This window comes from Neurospora tetraspora (assembly GCF_033439725.1).
Source record: "Neurospora tetraspora strain CBS 560.94 chromosome Unknown B0H65scaffold_10, whole genome shotgun sequence".
NCBI lineage: Eukaryota > Fungi > Ascomycota > Sordariomycetes > Sordariales > Sordariaceae > Neurospora > Neurospora tetraspora.
Genome location: NW_026944392.1, coordinates 649,492 through 670,178, shown reverse-complemented (window position 1 = coordinate 670,178; position 20,687 = coordinate 649,492). Strand labels below are relative to the sequence as shown.

The 20,687-nt window shown below is 43.0% G+C and overlaps 5 protein-coding genes across 5 annotated transcripts; 3 read left to right on the top strand and 2 right to left on the bottom strand.

The window, feature by feature from the left end:
* The first annotated feature begins 209 nt into the window (after positions 1 to 209).
* B0H65DRAFT_481234 (uncharacterized protein) lies at positions 210 to 765 on the top strand. Its single transcript, XM_062827623.1, has one exon. The coding sequence runs from the start codon at positions 230 to 232 to the stop codon at positions 386 to 388; it is 159 nt and encodes a 52-aa protein (XP_062676808.1). The 5' UTR covers positions 210 to 229; the 3' UTR covers positions 389 to 765.
* Positions 766 to 1,771: 1,006 nt separating this feature from the next.
* B0H65DRAFT_592916 (uncharacterized protein) lies at positions 1,772 to 2,302 on the top strand (the record flags this gene model as incomplete). The annotated part of the gene is made up of 1 exon (XM_062831137.1): positions 1,772 to 2,302. The coding sequence occupies one exon, from the start codon at positions 1,772 to 1,774 to the stop codon at positions 2,300 to 2,302; it is 531 nt and encodes a 176-aa protein (XP_062676807.1).
* A 4,003-nt stretch (positions 2,303 to 6,305) lies between these two features.
* B0H65DRAFT_512812 (uncharacterized protein) lies at positions 6,306 to 8,664 on the bottom strand (the record flags this gene model as incomplete). The annotated part of the gene is made up of 4 exons (XM_062828604.1): positions 6,306 to 6,985; positions 7,035 to 7,147; positions 7,200 to 8,356; positions 8,419 to 8,664. The coding sequence occupies 4 exons, from the start codon at positions 8,662 to 8,664 to the stop codon at positions 6,306 to 6,308; spliced, it is 2,196 nt and encodes a 731-aa protein (XP_062676806.1).
* A 775-nt stretch (positions 8,665 to 9,439) lies between these two features.
* Positions 9,440 to 11,045, top strand: B0H65DRAFT_481225 (signal recognition particle receptor beta subunit-domain-containing protein). Its single transcript, XM_062827622.1, has one exon. The coding sequence runs from the start codon at positions 9,823 to 9,825 to the stop codon at positions 10,867 to 10,869; it is 1,047 nt and encodes a 348-aa protein (XP_062676805.1). The 5' UTR covers positions 9,440 to 9,822; the 3' UTR covers positions 10,870 to 11,045.
* Positions 11,046 to 11,650: 605 nt separating this feature from the next.
* Positions 11,651 to 13,296, bottom strand: B0H65DRAFT_446909 (tryptophan synthase beta subunit-like PLP-dependent enzyme; the record flags this gene model as incomplete). Its single annotated transcript, XM_062825830.1, has 2 exons — positions 11,651 to 12,968; positions 13,028 to 13,296. 2 exons carry the CDS (start codon positions 13,294 to 13,296, stop codon positions 11,651 to 11,653), a joined length of 1,587 nt encoding a protein of 528 aa, XP_062676804.1.
* Positions 13,297 to 20,687: the final 7,391 nt, after the last annotated feature.

The following is a 20,687-nucleotide window of genomic DNA, read 5'->3' as shown; positions in this document are numbered from 1 at the left end:
TTGGCATGAACGGACAGCGCTATATATGGCGGCGGGGAATGGGCATGAGACGGTTGTTAAGCTGCTTCTCGATACCGGCAAGGTTGACGCAGATCCTCGGGACCGGTATGAACGGACAGCGCTGCATTCGGCGGCAGAGAAGGGGCATGAGGCGGTTGTTAAGCTGCTTCTCGATACCGGCAAGGTTGACGCAGATCTTAAGAACCGGGATGGACGGACAGCGCTATATATGGCGGCAAGGTATGGGCATGAGGCGGTTGTTAAACTGCTTCTCGATACCGGCAAGGTTGACGTAGGTGCTAAGGATAAGGATAGACGGACAGCGCTACATATGGCGGCAGAGAATAGGCATGAGGCGGTTGTTAAGCTACTCAGGCTTGCATCCTAAGAGGCAGGCTTGGAGGACAACTCCACCTCGAGTCAGCCTTTCACAATCCTTCCTCCTGCAAGAATAGATCTTGGTTTACTCCCCAATCTTTATTGTTTACTCCCTATTGCTTCCTATCGTATTGGGAGTCCCCCTGGTCGTCGTATATTTTAATAGTAACACTGGAGGGACCGCAATGGCAATATCACACAGAATGTATTCGTAGCAGGCACAAGTGATAGAACCTTCTCGTATGTTCTGGCAGGCGTGGAGGGCTCTAGCAACAATGCCTCCCTTTGTGCTCAAGCTTTCGGTCGATCTTTTCGGGTCCCAGATGGTCGATATTATGTCGTGGATGCGGGATTTGACGTGCGGCAGGGAATCTTGGATTTGCAAGACTGGAGGAATGAAGAAAGGAGGCCTCGCCGTGCGAGGAGCCCGCCTTGAAGAAGTACCAAGTTGAAGAAATTACGGAAGTTGACTCTTCCCTTTCAGAATCTTTTGTCAATGACAATCTTCCCCGAGTCAGTCGTACCGCAGATGTTGAGTGTCTTTCTCCTTTGGAATCTTCTTACGCTAGTACAATTCGGAACGGTTCTCAGACGTTGAGGAACCTTAACCCTAATTCTGGCTCAGCCAGCACTAGGGTTAGGGTTCTAACCGCCATATCTAGAAACACAGCTCCCCACAATCACTATCGGCTACATTTCCGCACCTCTCGAAGGATTGATTGATTAAAGAGATGCGAGAAAAGAACGAGCAAACGCCATTTCTCAGCCCGGAACGGGAACCCGTCCCAACTTTTCTCTTGTGCCTACGTATGAAACGAGTTAGAAGGGGAATATTCAACGTCAGGCAGGTAAATGGTGAATCGTCGTACCGAGCTTAGAGATGCTATGGCATCAAACATAGCTTGATATCGCGGCTTCGGCTCAAGGCGCCGATTCTTAGGCACCATGAGAGCCGGCGGATGTGTCACAGTGGCTCTTTATGCAGCTTCCCTACACAACGACGTGGCAACAGTTAAAGGACCACGTAAAGAGAGGATGTGGTGTCGAAGCGGATAAAACCGAGGTCTATGGTGCTCTCGGTGGCTGTGTTCGAATCCGAGAGAGGGACAACTTTGATAAAGCGTTAAGTAAGTGATATATCATCATCTTAAATTACCTTGGTCCGTGTTTACTGATTACATAGTTAGCTTTCTTAAACGGTAGTACTCTTAATGGCCGTGCCCTTTTTGCTGATGGGAGGAACAAAGGCGGAAGGGTTATAGTCAAGCCCACCATTGCCGTACCTCTGACCGTTCGTCCTACTGCGTCCTTAGAGATAGACCCCTCTCCAGTTTATGGATATGGCTTTAGCCCAGGTGGTGCGGCCGGTGGTATGATACCGGCCTTTGCGAACATGGCCATCTCCGGGTCTCCGGCGGTTTACGGGACCGCGCAGCCGTATAGAGGCCATGTTATGGCCCCATATCCTGAGGCCCCGCAGATGACCAGTCCCTATAGCGTCGATCCGGCGTGGAACCCCTATGCTTCGATTGGACAGCCCTACAACGCTCACCAAGGCTTCAATTCAGGATACGCTACCCATAACCACAGTCAAAACGCTTACAAGAGTAAGGATGGGCCACTTGGCAAGGGAAAGGAGAAGAGCGACCAGGCAGCGAAGGACAACAATAGTACGGGAAATATTAGTAGGGGGGCAACTGACATAGCAAAGGGGAAGTCAACATCGGTAGGGGCGCTAGCGGTACCTCTCAAGTTGGGACACAGAAGAGAATCAACAAGCCGGGTGGTCATCGCCAACGGAAGTTATACGACCAACACCACTACTGCTGAAGCGGGAGCGGCGGTTGGAAAGAAGGACAGAAGCAGCGTGGTGATTGCCTATGGGAACTATACTGTTCTCAAGGATAAATTGTCTACGAATTAGGACACTGTCTAAAAATTAGGGAGAGAATATTTCATTTTTGGAAGACCTAAACGTTTATTATAAAAACCTTGGCCAATTCGGCGGATTTAATTTTCAGCTTCTATTTTACTTATCTTCTACAACCCTTGATTCTAAGAACCCTTAGTTACTATTGAAAACTCTTTGATTTTTTTCCTTTTTTTTTTTTCTTTTTTTTTTTTGAGGATATAAAATAAAATATACGGTATATAGAGAAAAGAAAGTGATTTATCCACTTTGCCGTTAGTGGGAAAACGCGTTTCTATATATACTTAAAATAATGATTATAATCAATATCTATTAGCATGCATGTTTTATTCGTTAAACCAGGAAATATTTTTACATTAAACTAGCAATTCATCAAAGCTGGGTCTTATTGGGAATTTCAATGATTTCGACATCGCTACTTATCGCTGGGTATTATCAAAGCGGAAGTTGTATATCAGCTGTGTTAGCAGGTCGTGGCATCGAAGACACTCCTAAAGCGCGGAAGGCATTCGCGAGGGAAATATCTGAGGCTCGGAAGATCACGAAGATGGTAGAAGGATACGATGGGCTTCTCTGCTTTTTACCCCTTGGGTTTGGTAGTGGGTTCACGTTAAGAGCTTTGACGAGGTTTTCGAACAAAGACCTCGAGACCTTCTGTGCTACCATTGCTCGGTATGAAAGCCTAATGTTGTTGAGTGAGGTGGGCAATGAGTTCCTACTCTCTGTTTAGGGTGAAGGAGAGTTCAAAGAAAGATTGTTCCAAAGGAGACAGCTTGGCGAACTGCAAAACCTACCCAACGAAGACCTCATTAAGCTTCTGACACCCATTCAGCCCGAGGATAGTATATAGGGTAGTCTCATAAGGCTGGACATTGCGTTCAAAATAAGCCGTATCAACCGTAGCTGTATTATTTTTGTTTCTGCTAGTTTTTGTTGTTAATCAAGTCCCCCATAGTACAGATAGCGGAACTCGGATCCCGAACACGCAAATCAGCACTGCGAATCTTGTACGATAGGTGCCCTAAACACCATCGTGCACGCAATTGATCTATAGAATCGCGTAATGAAAAGATGCCCAGGATGTGCTTGGTTGTGTTCGCCTTCTAGTAGAACCAATCCAGCTCCAACTTGGACGTTCGCTTCGGAAGCCAATAGTCCGTTTATTGAAGTGTCGGATGTTCCATAGGGTGTTGAATATTCCCCTTCTAACTCGTTAACATCTACGATAGATAAACTGGGAACAAGCCAACCGACGACTATTTCGTCAGTATCCACTTTGTGTAAAACAAGCATAACCTCAACTATTACAACAATTCCCTCTCCACCGAATGACTCCGTCTCATTAAACAATACTAAACTTCCGGTTACAACAGCCGCCTCCCACCTCTGGAATAGCTCGTTTACGTTAATCCCATCTAGAACTCACACAATCTCAGCTCTTATGTCAACATCCGATTGTTACCCCTCTTTACTAAGCACTACAGAGATTTCGAGTACAGCGCTCGCATCACACCTGTGGCAAACCTCCTTGTCTTTATCCAATGAACGATCAAGTATGCCAACAGTCTCATCACAACCAGTTTCTGCAAGGGCGGTAAAAAATCTTCCGCAGGCTGGAGTGATAATTGGTGCTGCGTTTGCACTGAATTACTAGCCGCTTGGTTCAAGTGTCCCGAGGGAACGGAACGCTAATTTAGTTTGGTGCACCCCAGAGAAAGTGGGTCTGTTGTAGAATAATTGGATAGTATACGGTTGGAAAGAAACGTAGCATCTCAAAGTGATGGCCCAGTTATACAAGGATGACTTAACGATACTGTATATCTTACGGTGTCATATGTATTAGATATCACCAACAGGTGAAAATTTTCTTGAATCTAGAACAGAGGCATTGGATGTTTAGAGTCTATGATTCAACAGTGTGTATCACTTCTAGTTCTAGTTCTTGAGCTACAAGAAAATTCTTTCAATATTAATATTATTACGGTAGGGTGTAATTAAATGTATCTACGTACTATCTCGGGCGCTTAAAATAAAACAAATACTTGCCTTAGAAACATTGACTCAATATTGGTCCATGTGAAAATAGAATTTAGACGCTGGCGCTTAGCACTATTCGTGCTTAGTCCAATAACAAATAAATCAATGGATACAATCAAGCGTTTAAGAAAACAGGTGGCCTATAAATATCAGTAGGATAGATGAAGAAAGACAATAAGGCATGTAAATCGTAGTAATTATTTGTCTTTTCAACATGACGTCCCAAGCACCTCTTCCCGAACAATTACTCGTTGCAGAAATCGAAAGGAGGGTCGCGGTCGAAGCGTACTGTCAATTATTACAAACTCAATTACGTATGCTCGCTACCGAAGTCGCAGAGGCAAGAGCACAAATCCTAGCATTGCAACATTTGGTAAGAATCTTAAAATCCAGTTTAGAATATCAGCTAATTGAAATAGATACCATATAATGGGCCAATATCAACAGAATGTCCACCACCACATTATACGTACATTGAAGAGCTCGCTTTATCAGCTCAAGAGTGCCAAACAAACCTTGATAATCAGAACGAAGAAAACTCTTCAAGATTTGTTTACGATCCGTTGGTGGAGGAATTTCAACCGCTTGAAGACGAACATAAGGATAGGCAACAAACACACTAAATGCATTTTCAAGGATTTTAAAGCTGGCTAAGAATACGACCTACCGATAAGCTAAATAATAAGGGGAATTTTGATAACATATAAAGTGATGTAGCGTAATGAACGCCGAAAGCGATTGCAGAAGAGAATATAAATATTATGAACAATCCTATCACTGGAACAAATCTCTACATCTTTTCTATAAAACTTCAAATAACGAATTGCCTTGCCAAATCACCATGCCAATTCTTTCTCGTCCTTTAGTCCGCATACGACCTTCTATTTTCTATTGGTGCCCCCTGGAGTGCAAATTCAAATTCGGCCCTTCGTGGCTCTTATACTACTAAGGAATTCAATATCCAGATCTGGCTTTGAGATTATTTGGAATGGAAACATTTGTACCTTTTCCAATAATCCAAATTGTTGGAAGAACAGGACGGAAACAATTACGATCGAGGATAAAAAACTAAGATTAGAGTAGAGCTTAGACTAATTATAATATTAATTTTGTATTTACTGAAATTTATTTGTGGTGTTTAGGAACTGGATAATTGGTAACAGTTTTGTTAAAATCAGAAAGGAGGATATAGTTATCTCAAGATATTTAACATCTCAGTACTCTCAATATGATTCAAAATTGTTACGGATTGCATCTAGATAGTCTGCTACCGCTGTTACAAAAATGAAGTATACCTATACGTCATACAACCTTATAGTAATCGAATCAAACAATATTCCAATGCAATGGAATATTATGGCAGCAATCTCTACCTGGCTATTCCTTGCAGGATTTATATTTTTACCAGGTACATTTACTTCTTTACAAAGTATTCAATCCCAAACTCGTACAGGGAATTTTTTGTGTGAAGTTCTGAAGTCAGTTCAGTTGTGTGTGAGCATTCAGATGTCTGTAGAACAGTGGAATGGATTTGTTTACTTACCCCTGAGCATGGTGGGGCTTGATGGGGCAAGTTGAAGGAAGGTGTGCTCGAAAAGGAAATTCTGAATGTTGGCGCTGTGGCGGAGGCAAAGAGCTTTCATTGGTGAAAACTTCGGGTTCCGCAACAGAAATCAGCCTTGGCTGTCCCACCCAAATTCGGATTACCTCGCTCCGAAGTCTAAAGTCATGAAAGGCGGAAACAGCTCGATACCGACCTGGCTGCTGTAGCCATGAGACTTTGTACAGTTATCACGAGACCATATTGAAGCCGCGCATTAACTAGAGATACTCATCATCATTAGTCTACGAGTCGGTTATGTCATTACCCAATACCCCAAGAGCTCCAGACCCCCGGAGCTCAGACGCTCACCCGAGCTACCAAACCCCCGTTCCCCAATCATTGTACACAACTCCTCATCTACACCTCCTCACCAGCAACGCTCTCATACCCCCCACCCCTCCTCCTCCCTCCACCACTAGCAGTCATCACCCCCGGACTCTCATACATATCCGTATAATTCACCGGCACACCGCCCAGCACCGCCGCACCATTCTCATGCTTCCCAAACATCGGGCTCGGATCGCACCAAAAGTCCTTACAATTCGTGACGCACCCTCTGCTATAGGGGTTGCCGCGCTTGTTTCTCTTGCCACCCTTTCCAGTTGCGGCGCCCCGACCAGCGGCGGTTTCCATGAAAGCGTCGACGCCGAGGAGACGGGACCACTGCTTGATGAACCCTTGCTTGTGACCGTGTTTGCCGTGAGCGCCGTGGGCGTGACCGTGGCGAGCGCCGCCTGCAGCAGGAGATGGACCGGGGGCGGGAAGAGAAGGCGGGTTGAGGGGGGCGCCGGTGGAGGTGAAGGCGCTGTTGAGGGAGGTGGCGGAGTAGTTGTCGATGCCGTGCATGTTTTCGTAGGTGGTCATCGCGCTAGAGACTTGGACGAACTGGACGAAGAGGAGCATGGAGACCCAGGTGAGTTGAAGGGTGGCCCATATGGCGGTTAGAAGGCTGTAGGCGTCGGCATTGACGATGCGGCAGAGCGACGGGGCGAGGATGTTGCATTCATCGGAGGCGGTCTCAGAGAGGGCGGAGAGGTCTGTCTGTGTTAGCAGCTTGTCTGTAAGTGAGTGATGGTACAAACTCACATCTGTAGGTCAACCAGTCATAGGTGATGATGCCCAGAGTGAGATTGATAAGGTAAAGGAAGAAGTGACGGTGGTTGTTGACGCCAATGCAGTTGTACACCCAAGGGCAGTGACTATTGCCAGTTAGCTTCCCCTCCTTGGTCATTGTCATGCCGATGTACTCACTGATCATGCTTCGCCACGCAGCGTTGACACCTACGGCAATGCTTGCTCCTCAAAGGCGTGCGGATCATGCAGGTAACGCAAAAGTTTGACTCGTCAAACTTCCACACGCTGATAAGCTCATCAATGACGGCCTTTTGCTCAGCGACACCCCCCATCTTGGGCACGAACCCAGGGTCATCAACCATACACCTGATGTAGAACCAGATAGTCATGGAGATGAAAAAGGCAAACAGCAAGTTGGAGAGGACTGCTCCATCCTCTCCAAACATTGTGCTGCCAAAGATGCGCAGGAACCAGTTCGAGGTGCACAAAAACAACGAGCCAGCAAAGATACCAGCCATCCAAGGCGTCTTCTGCAGTTGCCTCATGTTTGGCGGGGCATAAGCGATGACCTGCTGTGCTACCCACTGCACGGCATAGCCCGCCAAGATGCCCAACGGTATCCCAACAAACACGGGCATGCCAGCCATGACAACCATGGTCGCCCACACCATGACGAACGGCCATAGAAACGTGAACTTGGTCATGAACGATCTCCTATCCTGAAGGAGATACGACGCGCCAGGCCAGCTGGGGACGATGGCGTTGCCATCCTCGTCGTAACCGCACTCGTTAAGCGCCTTCTGCCACGCGGCAGCCGTGTTGAGCTCCTGAGCTGTAATCGAAGGGGTCTTGCCGGTGGCCGTCTTTGCGAATCGGTCGGCGCCGTACTCGATCAGCTTTTGGATGCAGCCCGGGCTGCCCTTTACCAATGCCCAGTGAAGTGCCGTGAAGCCTTGCTCGTCCTTGGCGTGGACACTCGCTCCCCAGCGGAGGAAGACGTCGACGCAGGCGGGGAAGCCCTTGTATGCTGACCACATCAGGGCTGTGTGGCCGTAGGCATCTTCGACGTCGACGGGGATGCCTTGGTGTAGGAGGAGCACGATCAGCAGGACATTGCCGTTGAAGGTGCTGATGTGTAGTGTGTTGTACCCCTGAGAATCGGTGATCAAGGGATCGGCGCCGTGCTGGAGGAGCAGGTGGACGGTATAGTAGTGGCATCGTTGGGCGGCCCACTGTAGGGGTGTTGCGACGCTCTCTCCTCCCTTCTTGTTTATCTCGGCGCCCTTGTCGATGAGGAACTTGCACATGGCATACTGGTTGTTGATGGCGGCCCACTGCGAGGAGAGATGGGTCAGCAGGGTGTCGGACTAGGAGTGTGAGAGAGTATTGGACCTACATGTAGGGGCGTGATGCCCTCGTCGTCCGAGTATGTCGCATCGTACTCGCCGGCCTCGAAAAGCTTCTCCATGCCGGCAATATCGCCTACTCTTGCCATCTGCATAATATCCTTCTGTGCTTCGCTGGGCAGGCTACCGAGCTCAACCTCGCTGTTCAGCTTGGGCGTAGCAGTGCCGGATTTCATGGGCGGTTGTGCGGGGGCGGCATGGCCGGCATGGGCATCGGCCCCGTCGTGTTGCGCCATCGTGGGACCGTGGTGGCGGGATGTAATCGGTAGAGCGAGGTCGTCGGCGGGGGAAGTTTAGGGTATTCGGAGGTCGAGGATTAGGATCGTGGACGTCGTCGGAATCTATAGAGTTGTCGCGTTTATCATTCGAAGGCTAATCGGCATGGAGGGGGAGCACCGGGGCGCAGCAGCTTGAGACGAGGAGCAACGGATTGCGACCGAGAATAGACGGGAATAAAATATTGGGTCAATGCGCAAGCTTGCGATAATAATAGTCTAGGGACAAGCTCAAGGCTGAAGTCGAAATACAGAGTAACGAAGAGCAATCAGTAAAGGAATGTGCCGGTCGTGAGTTGGCTGATGATGCCGCCGTGTCCGAGTCGCCAAGTTGGAAGACGAAAGACGGCAGCCGGAAGATGACAATGGGAAGAACTTTGGTGTTGGAGTTGGAACTGATGTTGGACTTTCGTCAGCACCCCTTGCCTGTTAGTGTCGACATCCGATTTCGCTGCGTGTTCGGTGGCTGGGTGATGTCCCTACTAACATGCAGCTTCCCCAACTCGCGCCCACGATTGTGTGTTGCAAGGGTCTTCCGTGTCTTCCACCGGGGGAACTGAGGTGCCGGCGGGCGGAGAGACAGTCCGGGTTCCGGGCACAACTCGGGTTTATCGGTTCTTGGCTGTCTGTCTCACACTGCCACCACGATGTCGATGTCGATGAGGCATGCAACAGAAAGGGGTTCAACGATTGGATCTTCTTTCCAGTTGTTCTCCGAGCCTTCTTCTTCGGCGGGCGTTGTGTGTTCGGTGACAGCTGTGCACACTGCCACGCCCACTGATTCGTCCCCAACCACCCTTGGCCCCCACTGCGAACGGGCCAGCCCACTTTGGTGGAGCGCCAGGGCCCCAAAATTATGTGGAGAACTGTCTACCGGGAACTTGGCCGTTTCTCTCGAATGACGATGGTGTCATTTTCGGCACCAAAACACCCCGAGAGCTTGATCCCCTGCAACGCGCATCTCAACAACGCGTCTCAACAAAACGAAAAGGGGATGCTCCTATAACATCCACGATCCCCTCGATATATTCCGACCGAAGATAGCAAGCAAGCGAGCAACCGATCTGACTCCGCGCAACACGTCCGAATCAGCGCGCAAGCTCGAGCACAACCGCAACAATGGACACAACAATAGAGCTCGTAACCACGACCGCCGTGGCGGCTGCAACGACAGCGACAGCAGCATCCAACACGTCCTCCACGGAGCACATCAAAGAACTGATCAAAGACCTCCTCATCGCCTCCCTCCAACCCAACAAGACCGTCATCATCACCGGTCTCCTGATCGTCTTGCTCTTCCCCATCCTCCTCCACCAATTCCTCCACGGCGACGAGTCCGGCTCTTCCTCCAAGAACTCCTCTCTTCCCTCGATCCTACTCGCCGGTCCCTCCGGCGCCGGCAAGACCGCTCTCCTCACTCTCTTCGAGAAGCGCGCCGGCCGCAAGACCTCTACATCAACCGAGACCGATGAGAAGAAATCGACCGAGCCCGCGGCAACACACACCTCCCAAACGCCCGTCTCCGTCCAACTCAACGCCGCCTCCTCAGAGGAAGACAAAGTCAAGAAATTTCTGTTGATCGACACCCCCGGCCATCCCAAACTCCGCTCGACCGCGCTCTCCCACCTCCTCCCCCTCGACCCCAAAACCGGCCGCCCCCTGCCCCCCTCCAAGACCAGCCAAATCAAGGGGGTCCTCTTCCTCCTCGACGCCTCGACCCTCTCCCCTTCCTCGCCCGACTCCTCCCTGTCGCAAGCCGCCACTTATCTGTACGACCTGTTGCTGGCGCTCCAACACCGGTACTCGCGCTATACTAAGGGGTCTAAACACCCGCCCTCCATTCCGGTGTTGATTGCGGCGAATAAGCTTGACCTTTTTACGGCGTTGCCGGCTAGTTTGGTGAAGAAGGAGTTGGAGGCTGAACTGGGGAGGATTAGAGTTAGTAGGAGCAAGGGACTTTTGGATTCGGGGGTGAGGGAGGATGATTTGGGGGCGGGGGAGAAGGAGGAGGGGGATGATTGGTTGGGGGAGTATGGGAGTGAGAGGTTTGAGTTTAGGCAGATGGTGGAGTTTGATATTGAGGTTGAGGTGGTGGGGGGCAGCGTGGTGGGAGGGGAGGGGCCGGGGTGCGAGGGGTGGTGGAGATGGGTTGTTGAGAGGGTGTAGGTGATGGATATCGTGATGGGTATGATGGTCAGGATGGACGAAGGAATATGTAGATAGATAATAGGATGGGTATGGTATGATATGGATGGGTAGGATGGTGTGGCGGACCGGAAAGGGGTCACGAACTGTATGCATACGAGTAACCGATTAATATCATTTGAATGGAATCATGAAGAGCAACAACGTGTTACAAAGCCGGAGCCGAGTGCAAGGAGAGAAGAGCATGTTTCGCATGGACAGGATCTCCCAGCTAACGAGGTCAGTTGGAAACGGTACCGCCAGGAAAGCCACGAACAGCCCAGCAGGATTGGAGAGTGGAACAGATTGGAGCTCATAAACAGCAATCAATCTCCTACCCAGTCATGTCAGCCGAACAAAAAACAAGGGAAGAGCCGAGAGACCATCTCAAAAGACAGAGATCACGAGGCACCAAGCTGTAGATCAGCGATAAATATAACAATAAAAATAAAACGTCCCATTTGCACGGGTTGAACCCTTTTCTACGCCGGACCAAATGCTACCCAGAAAATCTATGCGAAAGCAAAGTAGTAGTACGCCCAAGGCTCCCAGAGTAAGTTCCCAAATATTAGCTTAGCAGCAAGGAAAAAGGAAAAAGAAAGAGCCGCCCATAGATGTTGAGTCTAGGTATCATCCGTCAAAGAAAGAGATCCCCGTTTAATCCATCCCACGCTCACGGAGGCGGCTTGTTGTTGTTGTTGGTATTGATATCCTCCACTCTATCCTCCCAGTCATCCATTAAATGTATTTGAGGGATGGTGGTTTACAGTGACTGCTGACGCATCATGTAGGTCAACAGATCGACCTTGGTGACAACAGCCACAGGCTTGGAACCATCATCCTTCTTCTCGGTGACAATCGCAGCAGAGTTCCACTCGAGGAACTTGCTGAGAGCAGCGAGGGGAGTGTCCATGGTGATCTGGACAAACTTGCGCTTCTTGTCCTTGAGGTTGTTGCCGAACTTGCGGGGGTCGGTGATGACCTCGTCGGTGCGGCTGAAGTTGAACATGACCTCGGAAACGGGGCTGGCGGGGGTGGCGCGGCCACGCTGGATGAAGCTGAGCATGTTGCCGAGGGTGACGAGACCGACGAGCTTGCCGCCAGTGGGAGCGAGAACGGGGAGCTGGTCGAAGCCCTTGTCGCGCATGGTCTCAATGGCCTCGGAGCAGGGCGAGTCAGCGAGGACGGAGGTGACGGGCTTGAGACGGAGGGCGCGGACGGTGGCGCCGGCGTAAGCGTCATCGGTCTTCTTCTGCTCGGTCTCCTGCTGCTCCTTAACGGTGGTGGTGCCGTTGGTGCCGTTGGCGGTCTTGACATCGTCGTCGGTGGCGAGGAGGCCGTTGGCGGCGAGCCAGTCGTCGTCGGCGAACTTGGAGAGATAGGAGCGGATGCTGTCGGGGAGGACAACGACGACGACGTCGCCCTTGCCGAGGTTGAAGTCCTTGACGGCGCGGATCATGGCGGCCATGGCGCTGCCGGAGGAACCACCAACCAGGAGACCCTCCTCGGCGATAAGGCGGCGAGCGAGGTGGAAGGACTCGCGATCCTCAGTCTTGTACCACTTGTCGATAAACTCGCGGTCGATGACGTCGGGGATGAAGTCGTAGCCAATACCCTCGACCTTGTAGGGAGCGGTGGCGTTGGGGTCGTTCAGGCTCTCGGGAAGAGCGAGGATGGAACCGACGGGATCGGCGGCAATGACCTTCACGTCCTTGTTGTGCTTGCGGAGGCCGCGAGCAATACCAGTGATAGTACCACCAGTACCAGCGCCAGCAACGACGGCGGTGATCTTGCCGTTGGTCTGCTTCCAGATCTCCTCGGCGGTGCCGAACTCGTGGGCAAGCGGGTTGTTGGGGTTGGTGTATTGGTCGAGAATGTGGGAGTTGGGGATCTCCTTGAGGAGACGGCGGGCGACACCGATATGGGACTCGGGGCTGTCCCAGGCGGCCTGGGTAGGGGTACGGATGATGGTGGCACCGAGGGCACGGAGGACGGAGACCTTCTCGGCGGACATCTTCTCGGGGAGGGTGATGATCGTCTTGTAGCCCTTGATCGCGCCAACGAGGGCGAGACCAATACCACTGTCGGAAGCTTGTTAGCTCGAGTCGCAAGCGCAACAAAGAGAGACACAAAAACGTACGTGTTACCACTGGTGGGCTCGATAAGGGTGTCGCCAGGCTTGATGCGACCCTCCTTCTCGGCCTCCTCGATCATGCGAAGGGCTATCCTGTCCTTGACACTGCCGCCGGCGTTGAAGAGCTCGACCTTGGCGTAGACCTCGCACTCGATGCCCAGCGACTGGGGGATCTTGTTGAGACGAACAAGGGGGGTGTTGCCGATCAGCTCGGTGGCCGACATAGTAAGGCCGGCGTTGCGCTCAACGGCGTCCTTGGTAGTACCGCCGCACATGTTTGCGATTTGATTGATTCTTCGACTGACGAACGGTCGGGGATGAGGGCAGGAGAATTGCTGGACGGTTGTCGAGGGAGAGCAGGGAAATTTCTGTCTTTTATCGAACGAGGATTATTGTGGGGGCTTTGTCCTTGTTGGTAGGCTTGGACATCCACTCGCTTGACCAGGACAACGACGGGAAACGCGTGGGGGCGGGGTTCTTCTGGCAGGGAGGATCTGGAAAAGGATTTCACGATACGGAGGAGTGGCGGTTTGACAAGAAATGGTGATACAATCTATTTATCTTGCTTGTATATCGTGTAAGTGATTGTCGCATACACGCCCTGTAGACAGCCAGAGACCGCAATCAGGTCGGGGATGATGGGACGGACGCGGGAGGCGATAACGCAGGGAGGGTTGTGACGGGAATCAGGAGATCAGGAACCCGACGGCAAAGAAAGCGGTCGAGCTCTCAGGTGACGGCGTGACGGAATTGGTGAATCAACTTCCGCCATTTCACAAATTGTGTCCCTCCCACCGCTTGGCTCACCTGGCTCGTGATGCTCAATACCGATGATATGCGCCACCTTCCCTTTCCCGCCGTAGGGCCTAGCTCAGCCTAGACTAGCGCAGTTGCTTCCAAAGATCCACAGAAAAGTTTCTAACGCCGAGCGCTACTGCGGCGAGTGCCGAGGAGCACGAACCATTTGTGCTCTTCTTCTGGCACGTGCTTGGATACATCGTTTGAACGGACTGAAACGGTTCGTGATGTTTTGTCCACTTTGTCTCCAAGACAGGGATGAGCAGTCCGCTAACGGCCCTCGTGATGGATACTGAGCATTAGCTCGACATTGAAATCCGGGGAACAGAAGTCACCAGCATCAAACGGTCCCTTTTGAGTTGGTTCGCGGATTTCTGAGTGAGCCTCATCCGAGTCATCTTCAAGGCCGCAGGTATTGATGATTCTTTTGGAAGGTAGTGTCAGATTCAAGGGTGGTTTTAGCCATACCATATGGAGGTTAGCGCTCCAGCCACCTGATATTGCCTGATTTCTGAGTATATTTGGGTTACCCTAGCACCCCCTATACCTTCTAGGCGAGTTAGTTACATATACTCTTCAATTAATTAATTCTATACTATTATATTTGATGATTAATAGTCTAATTTACATATTTATATTTAATACTACAATTATCAATTATAAATAATATCTTTATGAAACTAATAATGTTAATTATATCCTTATTAAAGGAATTTACCAATAAAGCTATTACAGTCATCCTTAATACCCCTACTAATTAGCCTAATTAATATAAAGTTTTTAAGAGACTCGCTAATAGCAATTAAAACTTTAGTAATTAGCTATTCAAAAGAGGATTTATAATTTAGAGGGTTCTACCCTCGAAGCTGGAAGATTGCTTCTTTATTAAGTAAGTAAAGGACTACATTTTAGCTGTAAAGAAGGAATTCGTTAAATTTAATAGAGGAATCCGGGTTAAGAAGGCTATAATTATAATTATAATAACTACTACTACTACGGCTATTAATACGAACGGTATTATTACCGAGATTATTGTTGCTACTTAATTCTAAAAAGAAATTACCGCCGGCGATAACGAAGACGATAAGGAAGGAAATTTGGGAAAAGAAGAAGAAAAAAAAGAAGATAATAAATATTATACCGAATAGGATATTAGGGAGGATATAGTTATTAACCCTTCTACCGATTTAATAGTTGTTAGGAAAATAGTATATAATTAAATTAATAATATATATAATATTCGCTATAAGTATTAAAAAGACTTCGACAACGCTAATATTTAAATTTGTAATTAGATAAGTACTTATATCGCTGCCTACTATACTAATATTTTATTTAAATGGGATAAATTTACTTACAATTAGTTTAAAAAGATTAAGAGTTAAATTAATTATTGATTTATCAATTAAATTGTTAAAGTTCGTTGAGACTATTAAGTTTTTATTAAAGAAATTATAAAGAAGTAACCTAAGGATTTTGAAAAGTAGCTATCCGATTAGGAGATCCTTATTATAAACGGGAAGAGATTCGGAGTTAATAAAGTAATTTCCCCTATTTCATAATTTACCAACTTTATTAATATAGTTTATAAATATAATGTCACAGAGCTAGCCTATAACATTCTTACACTACACTAACTACCTCATATACCATACCCAAAGCTAATACCATAGCCCAGAACTATATACGCACTAGCTACATATAGCAATCACGTACAGTTATATGTATACGCGTACACGGACTAACTTACTAAGGCTCTCGCCTATATAGCTAGTTTTCTACATACACCTTCCTTTCCTCTCCTCCGACAATATATATCTTACCCTATACCTAATAGTACCTTGCCCTATAATAATTTATTATATTCTATTATTATACTATACCCGTTCAAAGGAGAAATTAATTAATTAAGCGATTGATGACTTGGGCTCTTATTAACGGAATAAGTATAAGATTCGACCCTATTATTAGGCCGAGCTAGGAGTTAATTAATGAAGTATTTAATCCTCTCTCCCCTCTTACTTTAAAGATAGTAACTATAAAAGATTACTGCCGTTATAATTAATTTAACGATTATTATCGGACGTCCCAATTATAATAAATAATTTTATTATAGTTACCATAATTAGAGCCCTTTAAATTTTTAACTTTGTAAATTAAGCAATTTATAATAATTTCGTAAAAGTATTTATAAACTTTAATAATAATCTCTTTATTAATTTTTCTTCGAATTCGATGATAAAATACATTTTCGCCTTCGCAACTATTTTTATTTTCCGCAACGTAATTATTATTTTAAATCGTTTAATTTACAACGATATTATTAAGGTTTGTAATTACGCCTAGAGAGCGGAGGAAGATTTAAAGGAATCCCGGAAGGAAACTTTTAAATTTAATAGCAATTTTATCATTACGGCTCTTTAATATAAATTTAAAATTAATAAATTATATAAAGAAATCGCCGTATTAAAATAATTGTTCGCTGATTTTAAAATTAATATTAATTTCATTTTCTAAAATTAATATAAAAAGTACGTTAACGCTATTAATAATCTCCGCAATTAATTAAAATAAATTAATACTTTTTACTTACGACCTGGCCTAAATCCCCGCCCCTAGTAATTATAATACCGTCCCTAATAATTTCGGCCCTCCGAATAATTCTAATATACCAATTATAATTATTAGTAGTGGGCAGTTAGTATCGTCCCATTCGTATATCCCGCCGTTTAATACTAAGGGTAATATTTTTTTAGAATACGCTAAACGCTATTACGCCTAACGTATAAAGATTAAATTATATTAAATTAATAAGGCTATTTATTTTACGCCCGAAATTAAACGGTTTTATTATATTATTAAGTCTTTAGAAGGTACGCCCTTCTCTATTATTAAGTCGTATTTAAATATAATCTTTAAGTATTTTAATAATAATATTAAATAAAAATAGAAGACTATAATAGATCTTTTTACTAAATTCGATATTAAATATAATAATATTGATTTCATTATTTATATTCGTTATAAATTAAATAAATTGAAAATAATTAAAGATATACGTTAATGAATCTTCGAAAATTGAATTATTTTATTTGTTCATTACTATAAACTAAATAACGTTATAAAAATATATTATTTCCGTAATAAAATTATCAAAAACGTCCGGGCCGCTCTTACTTTCTGATTCCCTTAATCCGTTAATAATAATTATATAAAGTAATTTAAGACCGTCCGAAGCTTCGCTTAAAACTTTAAAAATAGTATTTACTATAATAATTCTACTAACCCCTTCTATAAATCAAAAACTATTTCTATTTCCACCACGGATAAATCCGTTAATTAAAACGGTATTACTATAGATATTAATTTCGATAAAATATTTATTACCGATATTACTCTACGTAATATAATTTTTTAAAAGGTTTTCGATTACCGTATATAAACGGGCGCTTATACCCGCTACAGCTATTAAAATTACTTCTTAACTACGTATTATATTAATATTAATTTTAAGAAGAAGGTTCACTTATTCCATAGTAAAGGCGGAAATTGCGGAAGAAATAGAAGCAGTAGAAACGGCGGTAAAAAAAGTAACGCCGTTCCCTAATAAGGCTAGTACGGTTATAATTAATAATAATACAATTAATACCGCCCGGCTAGAAATTATTAAATTAATATTATAGGTATAGCCTTTACGGCTGTAATCGCTTAAAATTATTAGAATATCCCGGTCCCCGCTTATTAATTAAGTTTTGTTAGCCCTATTGAAGGTAATAAAAATAGCGTCGTCAGCTAGTAGGGAAATATATAGTCTCTAAATTAAATTATAATTAAAAATATAAATTTATAAAACTAAGAGGAGAAGGGGAATATTCCTATATAGTTAAATATAATTAAAATATATAGATCTTCCGTAAATAGCCGTTACAAATACTTTAATTTATTAAATCTTTTTACTTACTTATTCGACGGATTATATAAAAAATATTATTCTACCTTAATCGATAGCGGCTATATTACTCTTAATTCTATTAATAAATAAATTATTTGTTATTATTAACTTTCTTATTACATGTTAAAATCCTTAGAAATCTTCTATTTCGCCAATACAAGCTTGATTAAAAATAATATTACTTACTTCTCTAAATTAATAATATAAGTATAATTTTATTATAAAGTTATTAATTTATTAATTTACAATTTAATAGAAAATAATTTAATTATTCTTAACCACCTCTAGTTCGTTTACTACGCTTTAAATATCTCTTAACCCTATAATGTTTTATAATTTATTTTAATATATAAATTGAGAAGCTACTTCTTAAAAGGCGCCTCCAATTATATATACCGCGCCCCTTTTAAATTTAGAAATAGCTATACTATTCTTCAATTTAACGTATTGGGCACTTACTTAGCCCCTGTCTATAAGAAAGCCTCCTATAAAGAAATCCTAAACGAGGGGGAACCTAAATTCAATTACGTATACGGTCCCTAAACCGATATCGTACACCGTATCTCTATTTCCGCAATAAATTAAATTCGTTTAGGATATTTATATAGTAAACCGAATAATTAAGGCTATCGTTAAAAGACTTTGACTGGTTATCGATACAATTAATTACTAATATAATATCAAAATTAAATATATTAAGTATAATAATAAATTTAATAATTAATACGTTAAAGGTAAGTTAGCTATACGTTTTATTATTTTCGAACTTTTAATATTTAATAATTAAATTTAAAACGGCGGTATTGAGCGTTTAAGGGGTATGATTAAAGAAAAGGCACGTATAATAAGAAATAGCGTTAAATTCTCTTATAATTTCTAGTTTTAAATTGTTTTAGTTTCGGTCTACTTTATTAATTGATTGCTTAAGTATTTTTATAATTGGAAGTTACTATACGAGCGGTTTTATATTTTTGTAGCCTATTGTAAGGGGGTATAAACCAAACCTTGTAAGCCTGATTTTAGTTATTTACGTATTTACAGTTGTAAAGTATATATAATAACGAGTATTATATAGAAGAAAGAGTAACGGTGTAAGAAGTTTTAATTAAAGGTTTAAATTGGATTCTGTATCCGCTATACTACCTGTTCTATTGATTAAATTTAAAACCCGTAGATTAATTATATTGTTTATATTTATAATATATTTTTTAACGAAAAATCAATTTATTTAAGGACCTTTAATAATTTTAAAGAAGGATTAAGGTTAATTAGTAACGAGATGACCGATTTGCTTAATTAAATTAATTATTGTTCTTATTTATTAATACGATATTTCGAACTCTTTAATATAATTTAAAATATAGAAGATAACGGTCTTACCCCTTTTTTACTATTATTTTTTGATAACGAATTTTAAGAAGATAGTAACGAGATTATTTCAAAATTAATAGAATTTATTACTTAAAGTAAAATATTTATCCATTTTATATTTAGTTACTTTATTCTATTAAGTATATTACTAGCTACTTTTATTACCGGCCTTATAATAGATTTGCTAGACCCTATTTCCTTCCTAACTTTCGAACTATAGGAAATTGCGTTTAACGTTGGGAGATTTATTTAATTAATTGGGTAGCGGTAAGGTAAAATAGTTACGAAGGTAGAAATTAACCGTTTGATTTTTAAGGGTAGTAGATTAAATTCTATTAAACGTTAAGACTTTCTTTTAATTTTAAAAATTTATTACGATTTCGAATATTATAATTTAAATAATTTCTTTAAATAAGTAGAGGAAGTATATTTCGATAATTATAAAGAAATAAAGTTATAGGTTAAGATCGATAAAGACGTTCCTTATATTAAAGGTTTTTAAATCTTCGATTATATATAGGTATATATATATAAATTTAATAAATATAGTTAATTATTAAAAGTTAAGGTTCGTTTTATAATTACAGGAGATTAATAGTATATTTATAGTAAAGAGACGTATACTTCTACGTCAATTGGTTATTTATTTTAGTTAATTATTATTTACATTATTAAATTCGATTTCGAATTTATTTAATACAATATAGTAAATACTTTTATTAACACTTACTTTAAAAAGGAGATCTATATACGTATACCTCTTAATTATTAAAAGTACGGTATTGTCTTTAAAATCTTTAAAGCCCTCTATAGTATCCGACGAGCTCCCTTATTATAATAATAAGAATTTAATAGGATTTTCGAAAGTTTAGGGTTTAAATTATTATTCGAAGATTTATATATTTTTAAATATAATAGAATTCTAATTTTCTACTACGTTAATAATATTGTCTTTGCTTTCAACAAATTATAATACAATAAAGTTATTTAGGTTACGAAGAACTTGGAGGAAAAGTATAAGTTTATTAGTAATCATAATTTTTAATAGTTTTTAAGTATTGAGATTAGTCGAAACCGAAAGGTAGATTATATTTCGTTATCCTAATAAGAATATATTCATAAAATTACTATATTAATTAAGAATCCCCATATTTTCGCCTTTATTCCAGTAAATAATAAAGAATTTATATTTCATAATAGCGTAGCCTTTTTTAATAAGATTTGGGAATACTAGGTCGTTATTAACTCTATAATATACGTTATTGTAATTACCCAGTTTAGTATTACTTTCGCCGCTAGATGATTAATTTATTATAATTATAATCCTGGTCCTTAATATTACAAAGCTATTAATAAGGTTTTGTACTATTTTTAATACTATTTTAATTTCTACCTTTATTACAATAAATTAATAAAATTTGAGATAGCTTTAAATGCGTTATACGTCGATAATTTTTTAGATCGAAAGAGCTTTTATAGATTTATAGTAAGTTTTTTGGTAGTTTAGTTTATTGGAGTACAATTAAATAAAAGACGGTATCTATT

Excerpts from the sequence above, each read along its gene's own strand:
- B0H65DRAFT_481225 (XM_062827622.1), top strand. The coding sequence starts at position 9,823 with ATGGACACAACAATAGAGCTCGTAACCACGACCGCCGTGGCGGCTGCA.
- B0H65DRAFT_481234 (XM_062827623.1), top strand. The coding sequence starts at position 230 with ATGGCGGCAAGGTATGGGCATGAGGCGGTTGTTAAACTGCTTCTCGAT.